This window comes from Acanthopagrus latus, chromosome 9 (assembly GCF_904848185.1).
Source record: "Acanthopagrus latus isolate v.2019 chromosome 9, fAcaLat1.1, whole genome shotgun sequence".
In the NCBI taxonomy this organism is placed as follows: Eukaryota; Metazoa; Chordata; class Actinopteri; order Spariformes; family Sparidae; genus Acanthopagrus; species Acanthopagrus latus.
In genome coordinates, this window is record NC_051047.1 from 4,102,684 (window position 1) to 4,123,069 (window position 20,386).

At 40.8% G+C, this 20,386-nt stretch overlaps 1 protein-coding gene across 2 annotated transcripts in view; it reads right to left on the bottom strand.

Annotated features, from left to right (window-relative positions):
• The window catches only part of fer1l6 (fer-1 like family member 6), a 28,848-nt gene extending 13,653 nt beyond the window's left edge, over nt 1-15,195 (bottom strand). For both annotated transcript variants that reach the window (XM_037109338.1, XM_037109337.1), the window contains exons 1-22: nt 14,789-15,195; nt 13,399-13,484; nt 12,572-12,683; nt 11,732-11,786; nt 9,489-9,620; nt 9,320-9,382; nt 8,938-9,016; nt 8,531-8,687; nt 8,057-8,243; nt 6,704-6,805; nt 6,528-6,618; nt 6,293-6,410; nt 5,943-6,174; nt 5,556-5,664; nt 5,193-5,427; nt 4,416-4,536; nt 4,140-4,240; nt 2,901-3,003; nt 2,214-2,333; nt 1,931-2,083; nt 1,135-1,306; nt 737-861 (exon numbers count right to left, since the gene is read on the bottom strand). In XM_037109338.1, the coding sequence (XP_036965233.1) occupies nt 737-861; nt 1,135-1,306; nt 1,931-2,083; nt 2,214-2,333; nt 2,901-3,003; nt 4,140-4,240; nt 4,416-4,536; nt 5,193-5,427; nt 5,556-5,664; nt 5,943-6,174; nt 6,293-6,410; nt 6,528-6,618; nt 6,704-6,805; nt 8,057-8,243; nt 8,531-8,687; nt 8,938-9,016; nt 9,320-9,382; nt 9,489-9,620; nt 11,732-11,786; nt 12,572-12,683; nt 13,399-13,484; nt 14,789-14,820 (2,685 nt within the window). In that variant the 5' untranslated portion in view covers nt 14,821-15,195. The remainder of the gene's footprint in view (nt 1-736; nt 862-1,134; nt 1,307-1,930; nt 2,084-2,213; nt 2,334-2,900; nt 3,004-4,139; nt 4,241-4,415; nt 4,537-5,192; nt 5,428-5,555; nt 5,665-5,942; nt 6,175-6,292; nt 6,411-6,527; nt 6,619-6,703; nt 6,806-8,056; nt 8,244-8,530; nt 8,688-8,937; nt 9,017-9,319; nt 9,383-9,488; nt 9,621-11,731; nt 11,787-12,571; nt 12,684-13,398; nt 13,485-14,788) is intronic.
• Between the last annotated feature and the right edge of the window lie 5,191 nt (nt 15,196-20,386).

Genomic DNA, 20,386 nt, shown 5'->3' on the forward strand with positions numbered 1-20,386 from the left:
GCTCAGGCCTCAGTGTGAAACTCTTCCTACACTGAGGGAAGCTGTGGATCCCCTTCTCATCCTCTGTGTCCCAGTGATCTTTGATACAGTTCATGCAGTAGCTGTGTCCACAGGGAATAGTCACCGGATCCTTCAGTAGATCCAAGATTGAACCAAACAAAGGTGTCCCGGTGCAGCTGAACTCCTTTCTGCGCCATTTCACTACTGTCTGTTTGAGTTTCACTTCCACTCAACTGAAACTAGTTTAAGCTCTGATCCAAACAACATGCGTTTGTGCAGTGAATGAGGCCCGTCAGCTCAGATACACTCATCCTCTAACTGTAGATCTAAAGGGGGGGAACATGGAAATACACTGACAGAGAGTAGTTGGCTGTGTGTGAGAGCAGGAAGAAGGAAGGGGGGCTTACAAAGCTCTGATTCATTGCAGGACGAGGAGCAGATCTGTGAGTCTAGAGTCTAGACTCAGACTCAGTTAAAACCTGCTCCATATTAGAGAACAATTCAGTTAGTGGTAAAATCCTTACTTTTCACCTGAGGCCATGGTAATGAAGTTGTAGCAGTAAGATCAGCTGACTTGACACAAGAGTGGTGTTATGAGAATTCTAATGCAATGTGCACATGTGCATGGGAGTATGTTGTTCATTAACTAAAAAGGATTTTAAAATCAGGGCCGCCAACTATTATGAGTGTGTTTCGGTATCTGTGAAGTCAAACCCATGCAAGCACACATACTCACATTGGTGGTTTGGCTGTGTGACAGATAGGTGACTCGAGCAAAAGGGTCAGACAGGCCTGAGTTGTCTGCAGCAATCAGACCACGAGCCTGATACATGTGGCACCTCAGCTGGAACGTATGCTGTTCTGGAGACACAAACACACACACACACACACACACACACTATTGCTTGAAACCTAATATAAGTGATGTAATGGATTTGAAGATAAATCAGTTCCTTTTCCTATAAACTGTATTTATGCAGACATCTACATGACAGATTGTACTAAAAACTGTTTTTTGAGTCTTAGCTGTGGAACAGTGTTAGAAACCAGAAACAGAAGGCAAATGCATTTTGTGGATTTGAAGGGAAGAAAAATAACCACAGAAATGGAAGAATATAAAAATGGCTCTCTCACCTGCACTGAGCAGGTACTTTGGAGGGCTGCTGGCGTCGGCGCCCCCTGTGGCCGGACTGAATCCCGCAGGTATGTCGTCCAGCATGTGGCTGGAGTCTGAGCAGGTTCCATACCACAGATACACATCCAACTTTGCTTGGACTGACAAGCCTGCAACACGCTTCCCTGGAGGCTGCACGCACACACACACACACACACACACACACACACACACACACACACACACACACACACACACACACATATGCCTGCATTAGCTTGTCTCTGCCAGCCTTCTTACAATAATAATAATAATAATAATAATGATAATAATAATAATAATAATAATAATAATAATAATAATAATAAAAATAATCAGTGTTGGGGAGATTTAAACTACATGTAGCTGAACTACAATTTGCTGTAACTTGCTGGTAGTTAAACTACATTCATATTTTGTGCTGTGTCAAGTAGTTTATTTACAAACTACAATGTTGGCCAATAATATAAAATTGTTTTGTTTTGTTTTGTTTTGTTTTTTTATATAAAAAAAGACCTATATAATAATTTCACTTTTCTTTGCAAAAAGGCATGAAACATGTCATGACATGCCAAGCCAAAACTGCCTCTCATTGGCTTGCCATGGCAGCACTCAAATGCTTCACAGAGTGGGTGGGACTTTGTGCCATGGAAGGCACTGCTCAAACTACTGCCAGGCTGAACTACATGTAGTTTTACAAGCTACGCTTGCAAAGTAGCTTCCCCAACACTGATAATAGTAGTAATACTATAGTCATAAGTATGTATGTATGTTTACCTTTAGAAACAGAGTTATTATCTTGCCACAGTGGATTCCTCGGGCTTCTCGGTTGCTAGAATACAGCAGGTCTCTGGTTCGGACCCGAGCGTATGCAACACGCTTGTTGTTGCTCACCAACCACACAAAGAGGTCGGGCACAGTGTGCTGGGGCTGCAGCGCGTGAAGTGGACAAGAAAAGTTATGACATAAAAGGTACACAAAAACGACAAGCTGTACATAAAAAGACATGGGCACACACACACACACACACACACACACACACACAGGTTGAGTCCCCTACCTCCTCCACAAGAAAGTGTAGTTTATGTGTGAGTTTTGTTGCATCCTGCAGCAATTCTTTCACACCACCGGCTTTTCTCTTCCTGTCTCCCAAGGACTGGGCCTCTCCTATCATACACTCCTGCAACACAAACAAACATACACACACACATTAGTTGTGCTGATGTGTGATTAACGCTGTTGAGGCTTGATGAAACACCTGACCTGGAGAAACACCTGCACCTGCGAACTACCCAGTTTTCCAAGGCCCAATATTCTGAACCCCTAATGGTCCAAAAAATAGTCCCACTGTACTGAAAGCACATTTCTCTGAAATACAAATCTGACTTCTCTGCAGGCCTGCTGTTTATAGGGCAACAGATCATCAGAACAAGCTGTTCTCATTGTAAAATAAGGTCCCAAAAACACAAAAAGGTGGCAGGGTTCGCCGCATATAAACAAATTCAAACAGTATCAGTTGTGTTGACCTTTAAGGCAGTTGTTCTTATTCAGTCACAAAAACAGAGCAATTTTGATTTATTTGTTTTTTCATGCAAAAAAAAAAAAAAAAAAAAATCAGTTAATGAAGGATCTCTTCTGTTCCACTCAGTCTTATGGCCTTAAAGATCCTGTGCACTGTAGATGTGTGTGTGTGTGTGTGTGTGTGTGTGTGTGTGTGTGTGTGTATGTCACGCGTGTGTTTTCGCACCAGTTCCTGTTTACACATGGTGAGGCGCTTCTTGTCCAGCTGTGTCAGGTAACTTGACTTTAGCTCCGCTTTCAACTTGGCCTCTGCTGTTGCTATGAAACTCCTGCAGAAAAAAACACAACAAGCTCATGGTGAAATGAAGCAGCTGGTGTCAGCATGTCTGTCTACACTCTGCCCTGAAAAAAACAGTAGTATAATGTGTTGGAATTGTGCATCATAATGTACAGCGCTACCGTTAAATAAAAATTCAGCACCAGATTTCACCCATCAGCAACACTGAAACAGTAAATAGGGTTATCCTCTATTATTCAGCTGTATCACGGTAGTTAAACACTCCTCAGTGACTATGATCGCACTCCATAATTCACTATATGATACAGACCAGCCATATGAACGTTTGCCCTGTCTCTCTAATGAATATCAGAGGCGGTCCAATTATTAATGTGGCAGCGATCTTTCCGTCACTTTATGATAGAGAGAGATGATCCTAGCGAGTGGCTTAAAGTAAAGAAGGTTAGATGTGTGGAACACTGAGCCTTCTTCACGTTTAAGTGTGTTTACAGGTCTCAGTGAGTAGTATGAAGCCTTTTGTGTTCACAGAGGAAGCTGCATGTAATCTGATCAACTGCCTCCCTGGAGTTGCTCAGTGGCTGAGTTGCATTGTGGGTAATGTAGGCCTCAGTCTCTGTCCTGAGATTCGTAACAGTCAAGAGTTGAATATTTTCACAAATAAAACTTCTTTGTTGGACCCACTTTCAACTTTTTTAAAGCTGCTGTAAGCATTGTTTACAATAACTTCCTGTCTGTTTTGCCAGTAGCAGTCCCACCCCTCCTCTTTACAATACCACATGAACATGGTAATCTCCAGTCAGCAGCAAACAGGAGGAGGATCCTGCGATGCAGACAGGACCCCCTTTCCAAGCAGTTCTCTGTCCTGATTGGATAAAGTGGGCAGGGATACCAGAAAATGTCTCTTGTCTTTTACTACATGAGCAAGGGAAGGAGAGACATGGGACTGGAAAAACACTCTATACCAGTTACTGTTGGGATACAGAGCTATTTAGCTCTGACAGCAGCTTTAATGAAGGTGGGATCTTTTCTCAGTTGTGACAAAATGGCTAAATAGGTTTTTACATCGGGGCAATAAGAAGCTTACTTATTTTTTTTATAAACTAACAGCATAAAGCTTTTTCATCTATGTTGCTGTGAGACATTGAATAGATTTGATTGTCTGAATACCTGGCATCCATACAGAATTCTCTGAGGACTGTTTTGAGTGCATGCTCAGCTCCTGGATCTGACTTCTTGTGTAGCGCAGCTGCGCTGGCTACACCCTCCTCCTAAAAGACAAAAAATAGACAGTGCATATAAATTTCCTCCAAGGATGTCGGTAGAAACTGTTCATACAGAAATTACTTCAAATCAGGTCTATAACTATAGAACAACTATAGTCAAACAAAATAAGAGCAGGGCGTCTGTGTGTGTGTGTGTGTGTGTGTGTGTGTGCGTACATACAAAGAGAACAGCTATATTCTCCAGCATATTTGAGTTGAACAGTCGGTACGTTCTGTCCTCCCAGTGACTCAGTACATTAACACATGGCTTCTGCTTCTCCAGGGGCAGATACATGTAGTACCTGATTGTGCACACATTAACACACAGTTATGCACACAATGAACTAAGCGACTGAAGAGAAATGAACTGTAAACTAAAAAACACTGCACACAGGAACTGCAAACACAAAGAGTCACAACTTTACTTTTATAACCAATAACACAGTCAAGCAACTGAGACCATTTTTTTCAGTGTGTCCACAATTGTAACTTGTAGCCACGAAGCGTCACCATTTTGATTCCGAATCATAAATCAGTCCAAATGAGCATTCAATTTCAATTGTCAAATTCAGAAGCAGGATCAGTGTTTTTTGTTTTTTTTTCTGGAGGTAACACCAACAGCAATGGCGATGTTGGTTTACTGTCTATCTCAGAGATCCTCTATTACATTTTTTGTAAAGAGTTTCCACGTGACAGATTTAATAAACTGAACTGAAATTTTTGTTGAACTTGCAAAAAGCCACCAGCATAAAATCAAACTGTTGGTGTAAAAATCCTTTTAAGGAAGAATTTGAAAATGTAAATGACAGTAGTCAGGACATAAAAAAAAAACCTAATGATCTGTTGATCTTTGAACATCTAAGATGTGATCTGATAATGATATGATGGTCAGTGTTGACGAACAATGTTTAAAGTGAAAATCAAATCGAATTGTGGCACAACAACAACAGGTTTCAACCTGTTTCCTTCGACCATGAGCGGTTTCTCTGGAGTCGTGATGGACTTGGAGGTCAAGGTGGTGTCCTGAGGGTCTCTGGGCAGGAGTGGGGATGCCGGGGAGGAAGGGGAATAGCTCAGAGTGGAGGAGCCCGAAATGTCACTGCTGTCTTGGATGTCCAGACCTCTTCTCCTCCGACTGACAGCAGGACTGGGGGCAGTGATACCTGCAGGCTCCAGGACGTTACCGAAGTTACCTGAAGGAGGAAACAAAAGTAGAAGTACAACAGTACAACAAGACAAGGACAGGACTGGAGGACGGGTGGAACAACACTGGAAAAGAAACCAGTGAAAAAAAGTGAAAACAGTGGGTTTAGCAGCTCACCTAGTGAAAACTCAAAGCTAATTGGCTTGTCTCCAATCTTCCTGTCGATCATGGTGGCATCAAACACCGCCCCAAACAGCAGGAAGCTCTCCATGTTGTCTGCATCCAACTGGACACAGAAACAGTGGCAGAACTTTCCATGTCACCATTTTAGGCACTTCCAATAACATATTTTCCTCCACTGCAGATAACGCCTGGTGCATGCAATCCTTCATTTCAGAAAGCCGAAACCATTTATTTTCACTGTGTGTATTATCGCTGAGAGGCAGCCAGCATGAAAAAGACTGGGCACAGGAAAGGCTAATAGGTATTGTAGTGTTTATTATCATTTGCCATACCAATCCCAAAAACCTCATCTTTCTATGTGAGAAAGCTCTGTCTCCCTACCCCAGGAGGAGATTCCACTGGCAGGACCTCCGGTGCCACAGCCTTTCCTTTGTCATCATCAGCAGCTCCACCTGCAGCTCCTGCGGCTCCTCCTGCAGGAGTCTTGCCGTCCTTCCCTCCAGCTTTTCCTGCTTTAGAGTCCTTCACAGGCTTGACTATTCGGATGAGTTTGGACTCTGTCCCCGTCCCTCCTGATAGGATCTCCACCGCCAGCTCCATGTACACCCGACCCCTGACGCCAGCAAGAAATTGGCAGCTTGTTGTTGGTAACTTGTTACTTTTTTGTTAATGTAGCGATTTTTTTTCTCATTCTAATAATATTGGAACAATCATTATCCTTGAACACTGACCTGTAGGACACTCCCTCTCCGATGCCCTCATTTAGCTCCCCTGTGTCATCTCCTAATGAAAAGTTTCGGGCAGAGCCGTAGAGGTTAATCCAAGCAGGACCAAAGGTTGGTAGAAACCCTGAAAACAGAGAGAAGAAGAGAAGAAGATGGATAGAGAATATGTGAACAACAGTTACCATGAGCCGATCAGAAATTCACTCCTCCCACCTAGATTATGACTCCTGTGTGTCCTTACCTCTGTCACCATCCTGTTCATTGGAAATGCGTCTCAAGTCAAAGTAATGGGTTCCAATGGCAACATCATTCATGCTTCCCTCATCCCAGACCTATGGCAAGAGAGAGGGCAGAATCATGTGACATTAAATCATGGTGAAATTCGGAGAAAGTCACTTCCTCCTCCCACATTCATACCTGGATCTTCAATCTCTGACACAGCGGAGGAAACATCTCTGTGAAGACGATCTGCTCGTTCCACACCGGGTCTGCTGTGGACTTCTGAGTGGACGTGCGACCCTGAGAAACAAGGTAAGGTTATTAAATGAAGACATGCACAGAAATGACAGACAGGCTGGATCAGCATGTTTAACAATTTATCTTTACGCATTACAGCCATGGCTGAAAATGTCAACGGAAATGAGCAAGTTAAATAGATCTCCATAATACAAATCAAGTGCCAGTTTTGTACCTGGACATGGGTGTTGTTGCTAATGCAACGTCACAGTGATTCAGTCTATTGTCTGATATGTCGAACCATAAGCCATGTTAACCCCAACCAGGCCCTGGGGACAACACTCATCTTTGCTTCCAAATTGGCATGGTGGCCACTCACACTATTGAATTCCCCCTGCGGCTAAAAAAGCATTTCCCCATAAACCGCCACGATGAAAGTGATGCTTGTAAAACTGTCGACAGGACACCAAGAACTGGAAACAAGATCAATTATGACTCTATTAGGAATTTTTGATCCATTTGATTTACAGAACCATTTGTAAAATCTGTGACATCATCACAGTGTAGTGGGAACTGGTGGCTAGCAGGGGAAACTCTACTGGGCATAGTCAATGGGTTGCATAATCAGGAAGCAAACCCTGAAGCTAGAAAACCTTTTTGGCATAAGTGTTGGGCTAATTGATACTAATTTTCATGACATGTTACAAAATTTCTAACTACAAATCAAGAGTGATAGCATCATCATAACTCTCTGGTTACATTCCTCTTTTAAACTTTATGATAAAATGTGATAGTAGACGGAGAGACAGCGTTTGACACTGACTGTAGCATACAACACTTCTGTTAGGGTATGGCATCCCTCCTGGAAAAAACCCATGCAGAACTGCAGAAAATTGTAAAACGAGAACAGGTAATGATAGTAATGTTGATTTTTTTCAGTGTAATAACTAAAATTTCATCTTATGATAATTGTTTTGGATGTTGGTGCAAGGGTATCTGTTTTAGCACGACTATTTTTTTTATATCAGTATATTGCAGGGGCATTTGGGCATATTTCAATATTGGGGAAATGTGTACCCAACAGTATACATTATGATTAGAGCCCTGGTGGAACAGTGCAATCCTCTATAGAGACAGCAAAAGTGGGCCTAGAAATTAGACAGCTTTATAGCTTTAATTACAATAAAAACACAGCCGCTGTCTTCCTCATAAGAATTGAACAACTGGTCATAATCCAATACAATAGCTGCTGTGAGCTTTCTGATCAGTTTTTAAATGAGTATGTCAGCTGCTAGTTGTAGAGATTCAACCCACCACTTGTTTAAAGAAGCTGACCACTACATATGGGTCTATGAGTGCTGTGTTGTCTCCGATGAAGGCCTTGGTGACGTTGGCCATGATGCTGGAGTTGTTCCGTGGAAGGCCTTCAGCGCGATACACCTTCACACAGAAACGAGCCCAGGGCCGCTCCGCGGGAAAACCTTCTGGTATCAGCAGGTTCCTGAGGAGAAGGACGTCACAGTATATTTCAACCAAGACTGCATCATAAAATCTTCAACAACCAGGTTTGTTGGCATTTATCCAAGAGACATATTACAGCAGCAGTTTAAATCCCTGCTGATTCCTCCAAGAGACTGCAGTGTTCATCCAGTTCGACATCCAATTATCAGACATCTCGTGTGCAGACTTGTTATGCTAGGATTTTCAGAATAACTAGGATCCATCCTCGGGGGACAATATATATTCACCTTTAAAAGAGCATTTAGAGAAGTCAGGCAGGTATCATACTTGTCTATCTGCTCGTCGGCATCACTGGCTTTTGGTCCTGGCTGCATGGCATCGCCCTTTGCTGAGACGCTGATGTCACACTTGACATAACCTTTGACCCCAGTGCTAATGTCACCGGGATTGGTCAGCATTGCCCACTTATTGATGAACTGGTGACCTAAGGGAGCAAGAAAGAGACAGAAGTGTGTATATAGAGTGTATATCCCCATTATGCCCTTATGTTAGGCATTCAGCCAACCTGCTCTAGTAGATAAGTAGTATATTAGACTGTCCAAGCAGCTTCTGCACTACAGTTACAGTTTATGAAGCCTGGGCTTAGGATGATTTATCTATACACAGTGATGAAACTTCTGATCAAAGCACTGTGCAGCTACCTCCTCTGGGACATGTCAGAAAAGATAAGTTACCTGGCTGTTTGTAGACTGTCCACACATCAAGCTTAAAGGACCCGATAGAGAAACTCCTCAGCATTTTGGAATGCATCACCTGAATATTCACAAAAAAGACAAATGCCGTTCTTGAGTCAGTCAACCTGAAGCTACAAGACCATGGAGGCAAACAATAAACAATTGCTGCAAAAAATAAATGTTTAACTCTATACAAAGAGAACATTTTGCTGTCATCTTCAAATGTATAGATAATCACTGCCACATTCAGATATATCAAGAAAATGTACTTTCATGATTTCTGAGTATAATCATGCTAGCTGCCTGAGCTGATGATTCACAATTCAAGACATGACACCTATAGCTCATCTTTGAAATGCTCATTCACAGTTGTTTTGCTCACCGTCAGCTTGATGACTTTGTCGAAGAAGACCTCTTTGTGGGCGAAGAAGTCAAACACGAAATACTGACGGAAAGAAAAGTGTAAGAGAATAATGAAGCATGGGTTCTTTAAAGATTAACCGCTGACAGTGATACTGAGACGAAGATGATTCTAACAAACTTATTCTGACCTCATTGTAAAAAGGAGCATTGGTTCCCTCTTTGACTGACGTCTGTTTCTTCTCATCTCCAATCTCGATCACCACACTGGGGTCGATGTTTTCTCCCACCAGTTGCCTGGCCTCTGTGATGTTAATGGCAATCTGTGAGACAGACAAATCATTATTGGACAATACCACTGCACACTTGAGAACGATGATGTCTGGATTGATTCCCAGTAAAGACTTCATATATAGTACATTCATGGGTCTCATATTACATCTTTAGTATTATAATGTAGTGCATACATATCAAAAATATTTTCATTTCTTTTATCAGCTCATATATTAAAATAATCAGCTGCATTATGTTTAATTAGCTCCACCAAGGAGGTTATGTTTTACGCATTTGTTGGGTGGTTTGTCAGCAGGGTAACACAAAAACTGCCAAACAGATTTCCATGCAACATGGATGGAGGATGGGTCTCAAATGCTGTAGACCCCATTACATTTTGGCGCTAGCACAGGAATTTTCTCTCTCTTTCTTTAACATTGTAATATATGTTGTTTCTCATTGTGTTGTTAATTTCTCAGGGAACACTCAGGGGCCATATTCATAAATCTTCCTTGTACTCTGAGTTGCTCTTGGTGACACAATTCTAAGACAATTCTTAGAATTATTAAGTTTTTGGGAATTTTCCTTAAACTATAGACTAGAATCTTGTAAAGAAAAAAAGAAAAAGGACTTTTGAGAGCCTGAGGAGTTTCTTGAAAAAGAGGAGAAACAGTGCTTTTAGCTGTCAGTAGACTGGAAATTTGGGATTCAGTGTCTTGCTCAGCGATACTTCGAAATGCAGCTGAGGGAGCTGGGTTTTCGAACCAGCAACCCTCCAATTACTCGCTGATTTGCTCTTCCTCCTGAGCTACAGCCGCGCTTTCCTGCCAACTATCCCTAAAAGTGCATTTATATTTCAAGATTTTCAAATAATGTATCATACCTAGCAACAGGGTCAACAACACATTCTCACTTAGTTTCTGTCTCTTCCGGCTCGGAGTTTCTCTAAAAGGTTTTTAGGCTAAGTAAGGGGGTCTCTGAATGGATTCTCAGAATGTTTCTTACTACAACCCCAGGTGTTTTAAGCTGGTATCTACGGGTGAGTGCAATTTGATGATCCAAATAAAAATCAGGATCCAGTGCAGGGGTCTCAAGCTGCCCTGGTCCCCATCTCCCTCTACCTGATGCCAAAAATACAATCTAATCCAGACCCCCTTTTTTTTTCTTTTAGTCATTGTTCTTTAGTTGTTTCACACCAATTTAAGTTACATCTTCATATTCAATTGAAATAGAAACACAAACATATTTATTTTTGAACAAACTCTTAGCAGGACTTTCAAAGTCACTGCTGTCGTTGATCAAAATGGGTCTACAGAGTGAAACAAGTCATTTTTGGCATTTTTAGACAGCAGATCAATTTTAAATATGTCAGAGAGACGGGAAGCTGCAGGCGACAGGCTGCACAGCTCCAACCTCTCAGTCAGGTGTTATGAGTTTGCCTGTTATCACTGAGTTTAAATCCGACATATTGCCAGATAGGTGTTTCTGTTATTTGATTTGATAACAAATCCACCATCTCCTTGTCAGTCAGCTCTCCTAACTCTCTAAATGTGCAATGTGACTCATGTTACTCTGTGCTGTGACTCCCATGCTGGCCAGCTATAAGGTTATAAAAAAAAGGAAAAAACATTTGTACAGTTAAAACCATATGTACATACAGATGTTTCCATCTGTTTGCATTTTTTTGTTGGATATGAAGAAAATATGGGCAGAAGTGCTGCCAAGTGACTGGCAAGAAATACAGTACAGATGTATTTCATTATTTGGCTCGGTGTGAGGATTTAAGTTACCATAAAAAAAAAAAAAAGATCTACACCATCACTTAAAAACTGACCATATAAAATGTATTCAAACTACTGTTTGCATTTATTTATTATCATGTTAAGGATGGAAATACAAATGAGAATTTCTGCAATATTGCGCTTTCCTGTAGTGCATGAATGCTGTAGCTTCCCTCCAACAAGATGACAATTCCAGCAGTGGCCCCAAGCTAATTTGCGCTTGAGACGCCTGATCTAGTGGACTTAAAAATGTTTTATCGGATGTTGGATTAGGTTTGTTCTAACTCGATGTTCCCTTGAGAATTACTTAAGTTTAAATTTGCATTTGAACATATACACATCCCATACAGTGAATAAGTGTGTGCTGTGTTTGTTGTCACCTGGAAGCTCTGTGGTTTCCCTTCACTGTCCTGGATGCGAGTTTTCAGCTTGGCCCTGTGAAAATGTCAATACGGACAGGTCAGTGTCTCACTCTGATTGTAACACAGTCACAGAAACATGCAACATTTACTCATCATCTATGAACAGTAAAGTGTCAGTCAGAGTGGTCATCATGGCACATCAACCACAAACAGACAGAACACTCGTTTAGTACTTTATATGTTAAGGCCCAGTGCTTTCCCTTCTTTTCCCTCCACTTCCCTCTTTCTCCCCAGGAACTAAAAAGAAGGACGGGTCATTAAATGAATCTTGCTTTGGTGCCAGACTGTGGTGTTCTGATAAATAATTGCCTCCACAAAATGAAAGAATACTAACCAGAGAGTAGCTTAACACACAGTTTTGTTTTCCCCCAAATGACTGACAGGACTGATAGCAAATGGGTCAGTCCGATCGAATATCACTGATGAAACTGCGATCACACTGAAACTTTCATTTTAGTTTCTCCTGTGCTCTTGCTTGTATCTGTGCTGTGGCTGTAGCCTCCCTTCCCTCACCACGTCTTCCACTACAACATCTCCAGCTTTACTTCCACACTCCTAGCTGCCTTGCTGGCTAGTCTGTGTAGTTAGTGAGATTGTTTGGTCACATCTTTGCTTAATGTGTTCTTCCACATGATTCAGGATCCGCCCGTTTGTCTGCCAGCTGTCTCTGCCCGCTTCCATCCCTGGTACATAATTAAGCTGTTAAACTGAGTCATTCTCTGTATCTGCATGAGGGTCCTGGCTGCTACACTTTGACGTTATAAGACATAGCTGACAGATAGTGCGTGTTCGTCAGACCTCTTATTGTTTGGTATTATCCTGGTTCTGACCGCGGAGCTTCCAGGTTGATCCTCAAGCTTTTCTCCCTCCAGCAGGACAGTCACATCAGAGGGCACCTCCGCCTCACTGTCTGCACACACACACACACACACACACACACACACACACACACACACACACACACACACACACACACACACACACACAGGGCACAGTTTACAGTATTAAGCACATCTTGATGTAGCTAAAATGAAGTCAATATAATCAGATGTAAATGAAGTCTAACTACATGTACAGTGTGCTTGCTCTTAGTGGAAACATCTCCTGTCCACGTCTTGGTGGCCAGCCATCTTAAAATCTTTAAGCAAGCTGGCAAAATGTTACAGCAGTAACATAACACACAGGGGTGGATTTAAATGTCTGAAAAAGTTGCTCTGAAATAACTTCAGACTCTTCAATAAAATGCAGTCAGTTGTGTCAGACTGAATCCAAGCTGATTACTGACTCCTCACGGATGAAAGGGAACATTTAATTATGAATTTAAAAAAAGTCCCCTCAGAAACAGGGATGTAACATCCCGTGATGGTGCTCTGTGTTGAAAACCTAAACAACCCATAACTACTGTTACTGTGTACACCAGTATTCAACACATGACTGTTTGACAAGGGCTGGTCTCACCAACTGTGATATGGCAGGAAAAATACTCTATTGTGCACTGTAAATACAACCAAGATGGTGTGTGTGTGTGTGTGTGTGTGTGTGTGTGTGTGTGTGTGTGTGTGTGTGTGTGTGTGTGTGTGTGTGTTGTGTGCGTGTGTGTGTGTAGGTGTGTGTGTGTATCTCACCCACAGCTCCCTTGTTTTCCAGGACCAGGTCAGTGTTGACTTTCCTCTTCTTCTTCACTTTCAGACCAAACATGATCTTGGCCTTTCTGCTCACAGAGGAGAGAGACTTTTACCATCTCAGATCTATGTGTCATCCTTCCGTCATTCATTTTACAAATTACTTTTGCACATAGCTTATCACAGCAGGATTATTACAGGCTGAAGTCCCCACAACAAGGTGAAGATGGCTGCAGAAGCGGGTTGGTGGTTCGTAACCAGGAAGGATAACAGTCAAGGATGTCAGTCATTTATTTATGCCATTTATGACTATAGGAGCTCCCAGAGCAATTTTACAGGAGAAATGAGTGCTGCATAATATCTGTTCATAAAGCCTGGAATGTTAAATCTCTGTAATTAACAGAAGAAAACAAAAACATCAAACATGAAAAAAAAACACACGCTAAAAGTAGAGAAGACAATTTTTCCTCGAGGATTGTTGCACATGACGACAGTAGAGATGTTCTGTACAGTCCATTTAGCACAGTTAAAAGCTTAACAGAAATAGCAACAAATGGAAATCTTAATTTAAAGAAAAGCCTGTCTCTTCCAGGAAGTGCATATCAATACAATCAACTTGGAGCAGGAAATAACTATGTATTTATATATTAAAAGTAAAATGCAGTAGTATTACATACTATATTATTATATTAGCATCCATGCATTAATATAGAAGAAGAATTCGATGTTGTATTTTGTTAAGATGAAAGTCATTTTGTACAGAACCTCAACCAGTGATTTTCATTATGAATTAATCTGCAGATTTTCTCCACTAATCTACTGATTGGTTTACAGAAATTCTGAAAATAATGTGGATAACATCTGTACAATAATCCAGACCCCAAATTGTTACAATGCTTGTTTTGTTCAACCAGTAATATAATACAAACATCAGGGGGAAAAAGTATTTTAAGATATGAGAGTACTATGGTGAAAAGCAGAATCGTGATAATTGAGATGAAAACTCATTCACTCACATTGCGGTTATTATCTTGACTTAAGATTTTTCCTCAAAATGTATTCAAACTTTTTTTTTTGTAATAAAAAAGACTTGAAGTACAACTGTAATCCATCATTTTAAAGATACTCAGGTCGCAATCCATGGAGCTCTTTAAAGTCAGTTAAGAAATACAGAAATATCTATGGAAATTCTATAAAATTGGTTCCATTTACAAATCTGAGGGTTAATCTTCCTCCACTGTCGCTTTCTAAAACAGGAACTCCCCAAACTGAAATTAGGAGTAAAACTCTATGCTGAAAATAATATATTTAATTGAAAGGAGACCCTAAAGGGATTACCAAAAATCCAGAACAGTTAAAATGGTCAAAAACAAAAATACATTAAACAGCTCACCGGTGGGATGCAGGACTGTCTGAATGATCCATTCTGTTTAAGTTAAGACACGTTTTCTCAGTCTCCAACAGGCACCAGGAGGGTTCAGCTCCTTCAGTTTCAGCTAAAAACTACCTTCCAATGCAACTCACACCTGGTTACCTGTCTGCCCTCTGAGCATTTGGGGATGTCAGAGGATTTGTTACCTTCTCATGTCTCTCTGCTCAGACTAAGACCTTGTTTTCCCTCGGACAAGCAAATTAACACAGCATGCTATCACTCGCTTGTTTCTTGGATTAGTGGCCCTGGCTGGTTTCCAGAGCATAATTCCTGTCGGCTCTCTGCTCAGCACTCACTCTAGTCATACCATCTGACATGCCTCCTGTAAATAAAGACTTATCAAACATCCTTCAGCCTGCTCATGCTCCACACCTGTCTTTATGCCTAAATAAATAAACTTGAGTCAGTCTTAGTCTTAAGTATCTCTCTCTCTCTCAGTGTTGAACTTGCAGTGGTTCCAATGTTACTGAAACACTGTTTGTGGTTTCAGTAAAGGGACCTGCCCTCATCACTCCATTTAACAGCTATTCACAGGTCTAAGTAATAGTTTACATTATTATTTTCCAAGGCTGCTCTCACAGCCTGAACGTCATCCAATAACAAGGAACAGACATGTGAAAATATCTTGTTCCTTTAACAAGAAAACTTAGCATGGAACATAAAGTGTTACAGGTAGAAGAATATGGTGTCAGTGACGATGTATGGCAGGGTTGCAGAACTAAACAGGGCAGACTGGTGCTAATTTATTCTGTTTTTTCTTATTCATTTGTTACATATGTGATTAACGCTAGTTAAATGATAATCCAGGCATTATTCTACATGTTAGTCAGTCATGAAATCCCACGACAACAGTCTGTCTCTCAAAACATTCTTGACTTCCTCTGAAGCACTGAGCTCTGAGCACATATCTTCTCATTAAAGATATCAATCTTTAAAAACAGGTTACAAAAAGAGTTGTTTCAGTCTTTAAAACAAAAGGCTGAAACATCAAACATCACTCAAACACACAAAATGCATCAAAAGTGCATTTTATTTGGGGTCTTTTTTCAGTCATGGATTAACATAGTTTGATGCAGTGTGACATAAAATAAACTATTGTGATCTCTGCAATCAGGGAACATATATTTTGGACAACAATAGCTCAGTGGATTAACTGAATCAGGCTTTGGCTAGACGGACAATACTAATTAATGGGATTAATTCATTGTTGGTTTTGGCCTTTTTATGGAGAGAAAAATAAAAAATGTCAGCAGACTCACCAGACTAGGAAGAGTACCCAACGACATTTAAAACTGAAAAGCATTTGTTCCAAAATATTGAACTGGTGTCATAAAAATTAGATGATGTGTGGATATCAAGATAAACCTGTCACTTTGTGCGGTTAAGATGTTTTTCAATTTGACTTGTTACATAAGCATCAAGAGTTATTAACATGACTTTGACTTGACTGACAGTTTAGTTATTCATCAGGTTTTAGGTTTTATCTGGTATCTACTGTCATCCTCGAGGAAATCCAAATCAAACACAGAGCACATCATAGAGCGATACTGAAAGCCAAGTCATGCTCACCGAGCTTTAAGGTTTAACCATGCTGTACATGAGACAGCAAAAGAACTCCATGCTTCATAAATAATGATGGGCAGCTGGAGACCAGAGGAATGCATCCTCATAATGGAAACATCTGCTGCCAAGATCAGCAGACTTTTTTTTTCACAAGTTAAAAGCAAATCGTCATCTCCTCATCATATTGTAGTTTTCAGTGGTGAGTGGAGCCTCAAACAACACTCATGTTCAACTGTTTCTCATGGAGCTTCTTGAGCTATTTGTGACCACAAAACAGAATGAGTCCTTTAAACTAAATGACAAAACAGGCTGTTGTTGTCAATTATGACCAATATTTATAGCAAGCACGTCCTAGCTCCCCATTAGTGTCACAGTCTGTATTCAATGTTAAAAAAAATAAAAATAGAATAATAAAATGTGAAGTTTGTAGCAGAAACACTTCATAAATGGAAAAGCCTTTACACTGAAGGAGTGATGCTCTGGCGACCCATCCATACAAAACAAGACTTGTTGTTGCTTTCCAGGAAAACAGTAACAGAAAGCCATACTTGAGTTTAAGTATAGATATCATGCCATTATTACTTTGTATAAAGTGAAATGTCACCCATACAAATGCAGAAAGGCCCTAAAGTCTCCAATATTAAATGGAATAAATTATCAAATATAATTCATGGTAATAAACGTACTTAGGTAAATTAAACATACAGTGTATTTACGTAAATGTAAAGATTACATTGCCAATTAAATAAATCAATTTAAAACTGCTACTTTGGTTCTGATGCAGCATGTAATATTCACAATAACTAGAAACTAGAGAATGATTGCACGAATCTAGTGAATAAAAAAAAGGAAACACTGCCTCCAGTTGTGGAGTGGAAGTATAAAGAAGTAGAGGATTGGAAATACTCGAAAGAGTGAATTCTTGGAGAACTGTTTGTGACCTGGAGGTTACCTGGTTTCTACATCCGAGTAAGTTTAATATTGTTTTCATATCGAACTATGACTAGTTGTGATGTCACAAAATTCAAGATTCAAGGTGAGCACAGAGAAGCTCTCTTCATTCAAGACATATATATATATATATATATATATATATATATATATATATATATATATATATATATATATATATTAAAAAAAATGTCCTCAATTTGAGATGGACTTGAGGTACTTTTATCAGTTTGGTGTGAGGTCAGTGCAGGAGTGTTGACTCAGGTCTATCTGAGTATAATCCATAAAGTCCAGTCCAAATAAATATGTCATATGTTCTGAGGCGTATCAGATGCTGAGACACAGTACTGCTGTTCACTGATGATTTTACAGCTCTGGAAAATTTCCATGATAACAAACATTGAATCTTCTCTCGGAGTGATCATAAGGTAAACGTTGAATATACATCAACCTCCCTTGTTTACCTTAAAACGTAAGGAACATTTTCTTGCACATATTTGTTTTTTCATTGTAGAGCATTGCTAGACCACTCTGAATTTGGCTGCAGAGAAAAGCTGAATTGTTATTTTACGCAGAGCCTGGTTTCATCTAAATGAATAAAGACACTGTTTTTAAACACCTCGCTGTCATCTGTCTGATCACAGCCTCACAGGTCTGTATGCTGTTGATAAATGGCAGTTCAGATGTTCAGATGAGTTTAATAATTCAGCCACAGTAAAAGACATAATTAGCCTGTCAACTCAAAAGACAGAGCTGGTCTCCTACCTCAGTTTGGGATCCATTGCAGGAGTCAGTGTCACTCATCAGTTCCTCCAACTTCACATGCACCGCTGCATCCTGACTGCTTGTGTTGGCTCAGGTAGTCAGAGTAAGACGTTGAATAGCAGCCTCAACAGGTGATTGGTGTTTGAACTGTTTGCTCAAAGGATGGAGCTGTAAAGCAGAGGGAGCATGCGGCTAATGCATGGTCAGCTTCTAATTCATTTTACCTGGATTACCTGCTGGAAAGTTCAAGAGCCTCCAAGAATAACACACTCTGAATTGTTTTGAACATCTTCTATATTGTATAACACTATTACTATTACATTATTATTAAGTAACACGTAACAAATGTAGCAGTAATTGTATGGTGTGAGTAGTAATTGGCATTATATAATATCAGTAATCTGAATGCAGTGGGTACTTCTTTGAATCAACTGTTAAATTATCCAGAGATTGTGTGACACTGAAAACATGCTGCTTCCTCCTCAAGTAGACATTACTAATAACAATAATATGAATAATTTTTTGTCTATCTGCCTACCTTACATCACCTATAGACTGACATCAACATGTGTGTGTTGTTGTGTATTACTCAGGGGGGACAAAATGTAAATCCCCATAATGTAGATTGTTGTGTTCAGAGTGAAAATTTGGTTTAAGTTAAGGTAAGGTGCTTTTATTATGGTTAGGGTGAGTGGCCAGGGAATAAAGGCAAGTCTAGAGACAGCGAGAGCGAGAGAGAGAGAGAGAGAGAGAGAGAGAGAGAGAGAGAGAGTTGTCTTGTTCGTCTGCATTAGGGTGCCAAACTGGGCACCCACTCACAATGAGGGATCCAACAGCTTTGTGGGTACCAAAACGCTGGACCCCACAACACATATCTTTAAATTTTAGACTGAAGAAATTGGCGAGGGTTAGGGTAAGGCTCAAGGAGATGAATGTAAGTCTAAGCAATTTCCCCAAAGGTGACTTTGTGTGTTTGTATGCGTGCATGTACTGTACACTGGTAATCATGTAACCAGGATGTGTGAAACGGTTAGGGTAAACAAAACCACCTCTGGTAAACAGAGCAGTCACACCCTATCAGTCAGAGAGGATCAGCAGACAGCAGGCTCACAGACACACTCACCTTATCACATCAGCTGTCTAAGCAGCAGGCACAATGGATGGACATAAATGTCAGCTGACTACATTCATGTGATGTAGCAAAGGGCCCCAGGCAGGGAGTCAAACCCGGGTCCGCAGCAGCGAGGACAAAGCGTCTGTATACGGGACGCCTGCTCTATCAACTGAGCTGCATGGCACCCCACATTTTTACCAAACATTTAAAAGTACCTTATTCATTTACCATCTTTTTCTAGATGAAAAAAGGCATACAGTTTAAAGTACAAATTTAACAGTTAATTTTATTTTATTGTGATGGTCTTGTTCTAATATATAGTTCTATGATAAGGGTAAAATGATGAGAGAGGGCTCGACCTTCAGCTGCTATGTTTTCCTGTTTTGGACACTTGCTCTTGCTCAATGAACCTGAAGAGCAGTCTGAGATGCAGACTCCTCCCAGCAGAGAGAACCCTGCACCTCAGACAAAAACCCAACAGCTGGAGGCCGATCTTGTATTCGAGAGGGCTCAGATTTAGAGGCTGCTGGAAAAAGTGGCCGGGAAAGAGGCCAATAAGCCTGTAGAGTACCAGAAGATGGAATCTGCCCTTAAAAAGGCCAGAAGATCTGCTGGAAATTGAGCGCCTCAGCTGGCAGCAGGAGAAATCCATCCTGATGGAGGAGACTGAGAAATCCAGACCTCAGCTAGACGAGGAGAAACACGAGAACAGCACCCTCGTGGCTGCTCTGAGGAATGCTGAGCAGAAGCTGGAGGGTTATCAGTTGGAGTGGAAGGAGGAAAGACATCCCTCAGTCAGGCCACGGAAGGCTTCTTGAAGAGTATACAGGATTTGCAACAGGAAGCAAAGGAAGCTTTGGAAAGATCCCAGGCTTTCCATCAAACCCATCTTGAGGAGCAGAAAGATAAGACCAGGAAGATCATATCTGCCCTTAATAAGGTAGAGGATCTGCTGGAGACTGAGCGCCTCAGCCGGCAGGGGGAGAAATCATCCCTGCTGGAGGAAATGACATCCCTCGTTCATGTCACTGAAGGTCTCAAGGACACTATGCAGGAGATTCAACAGGAAAACAAACGCTGCACCGATTTTGACTTGGGTCTGACTTCTTTTTTTATCTAGAGCCTATATTTCTGCAGAGGAGTGTGCTGAATATTTCCGGCATCAG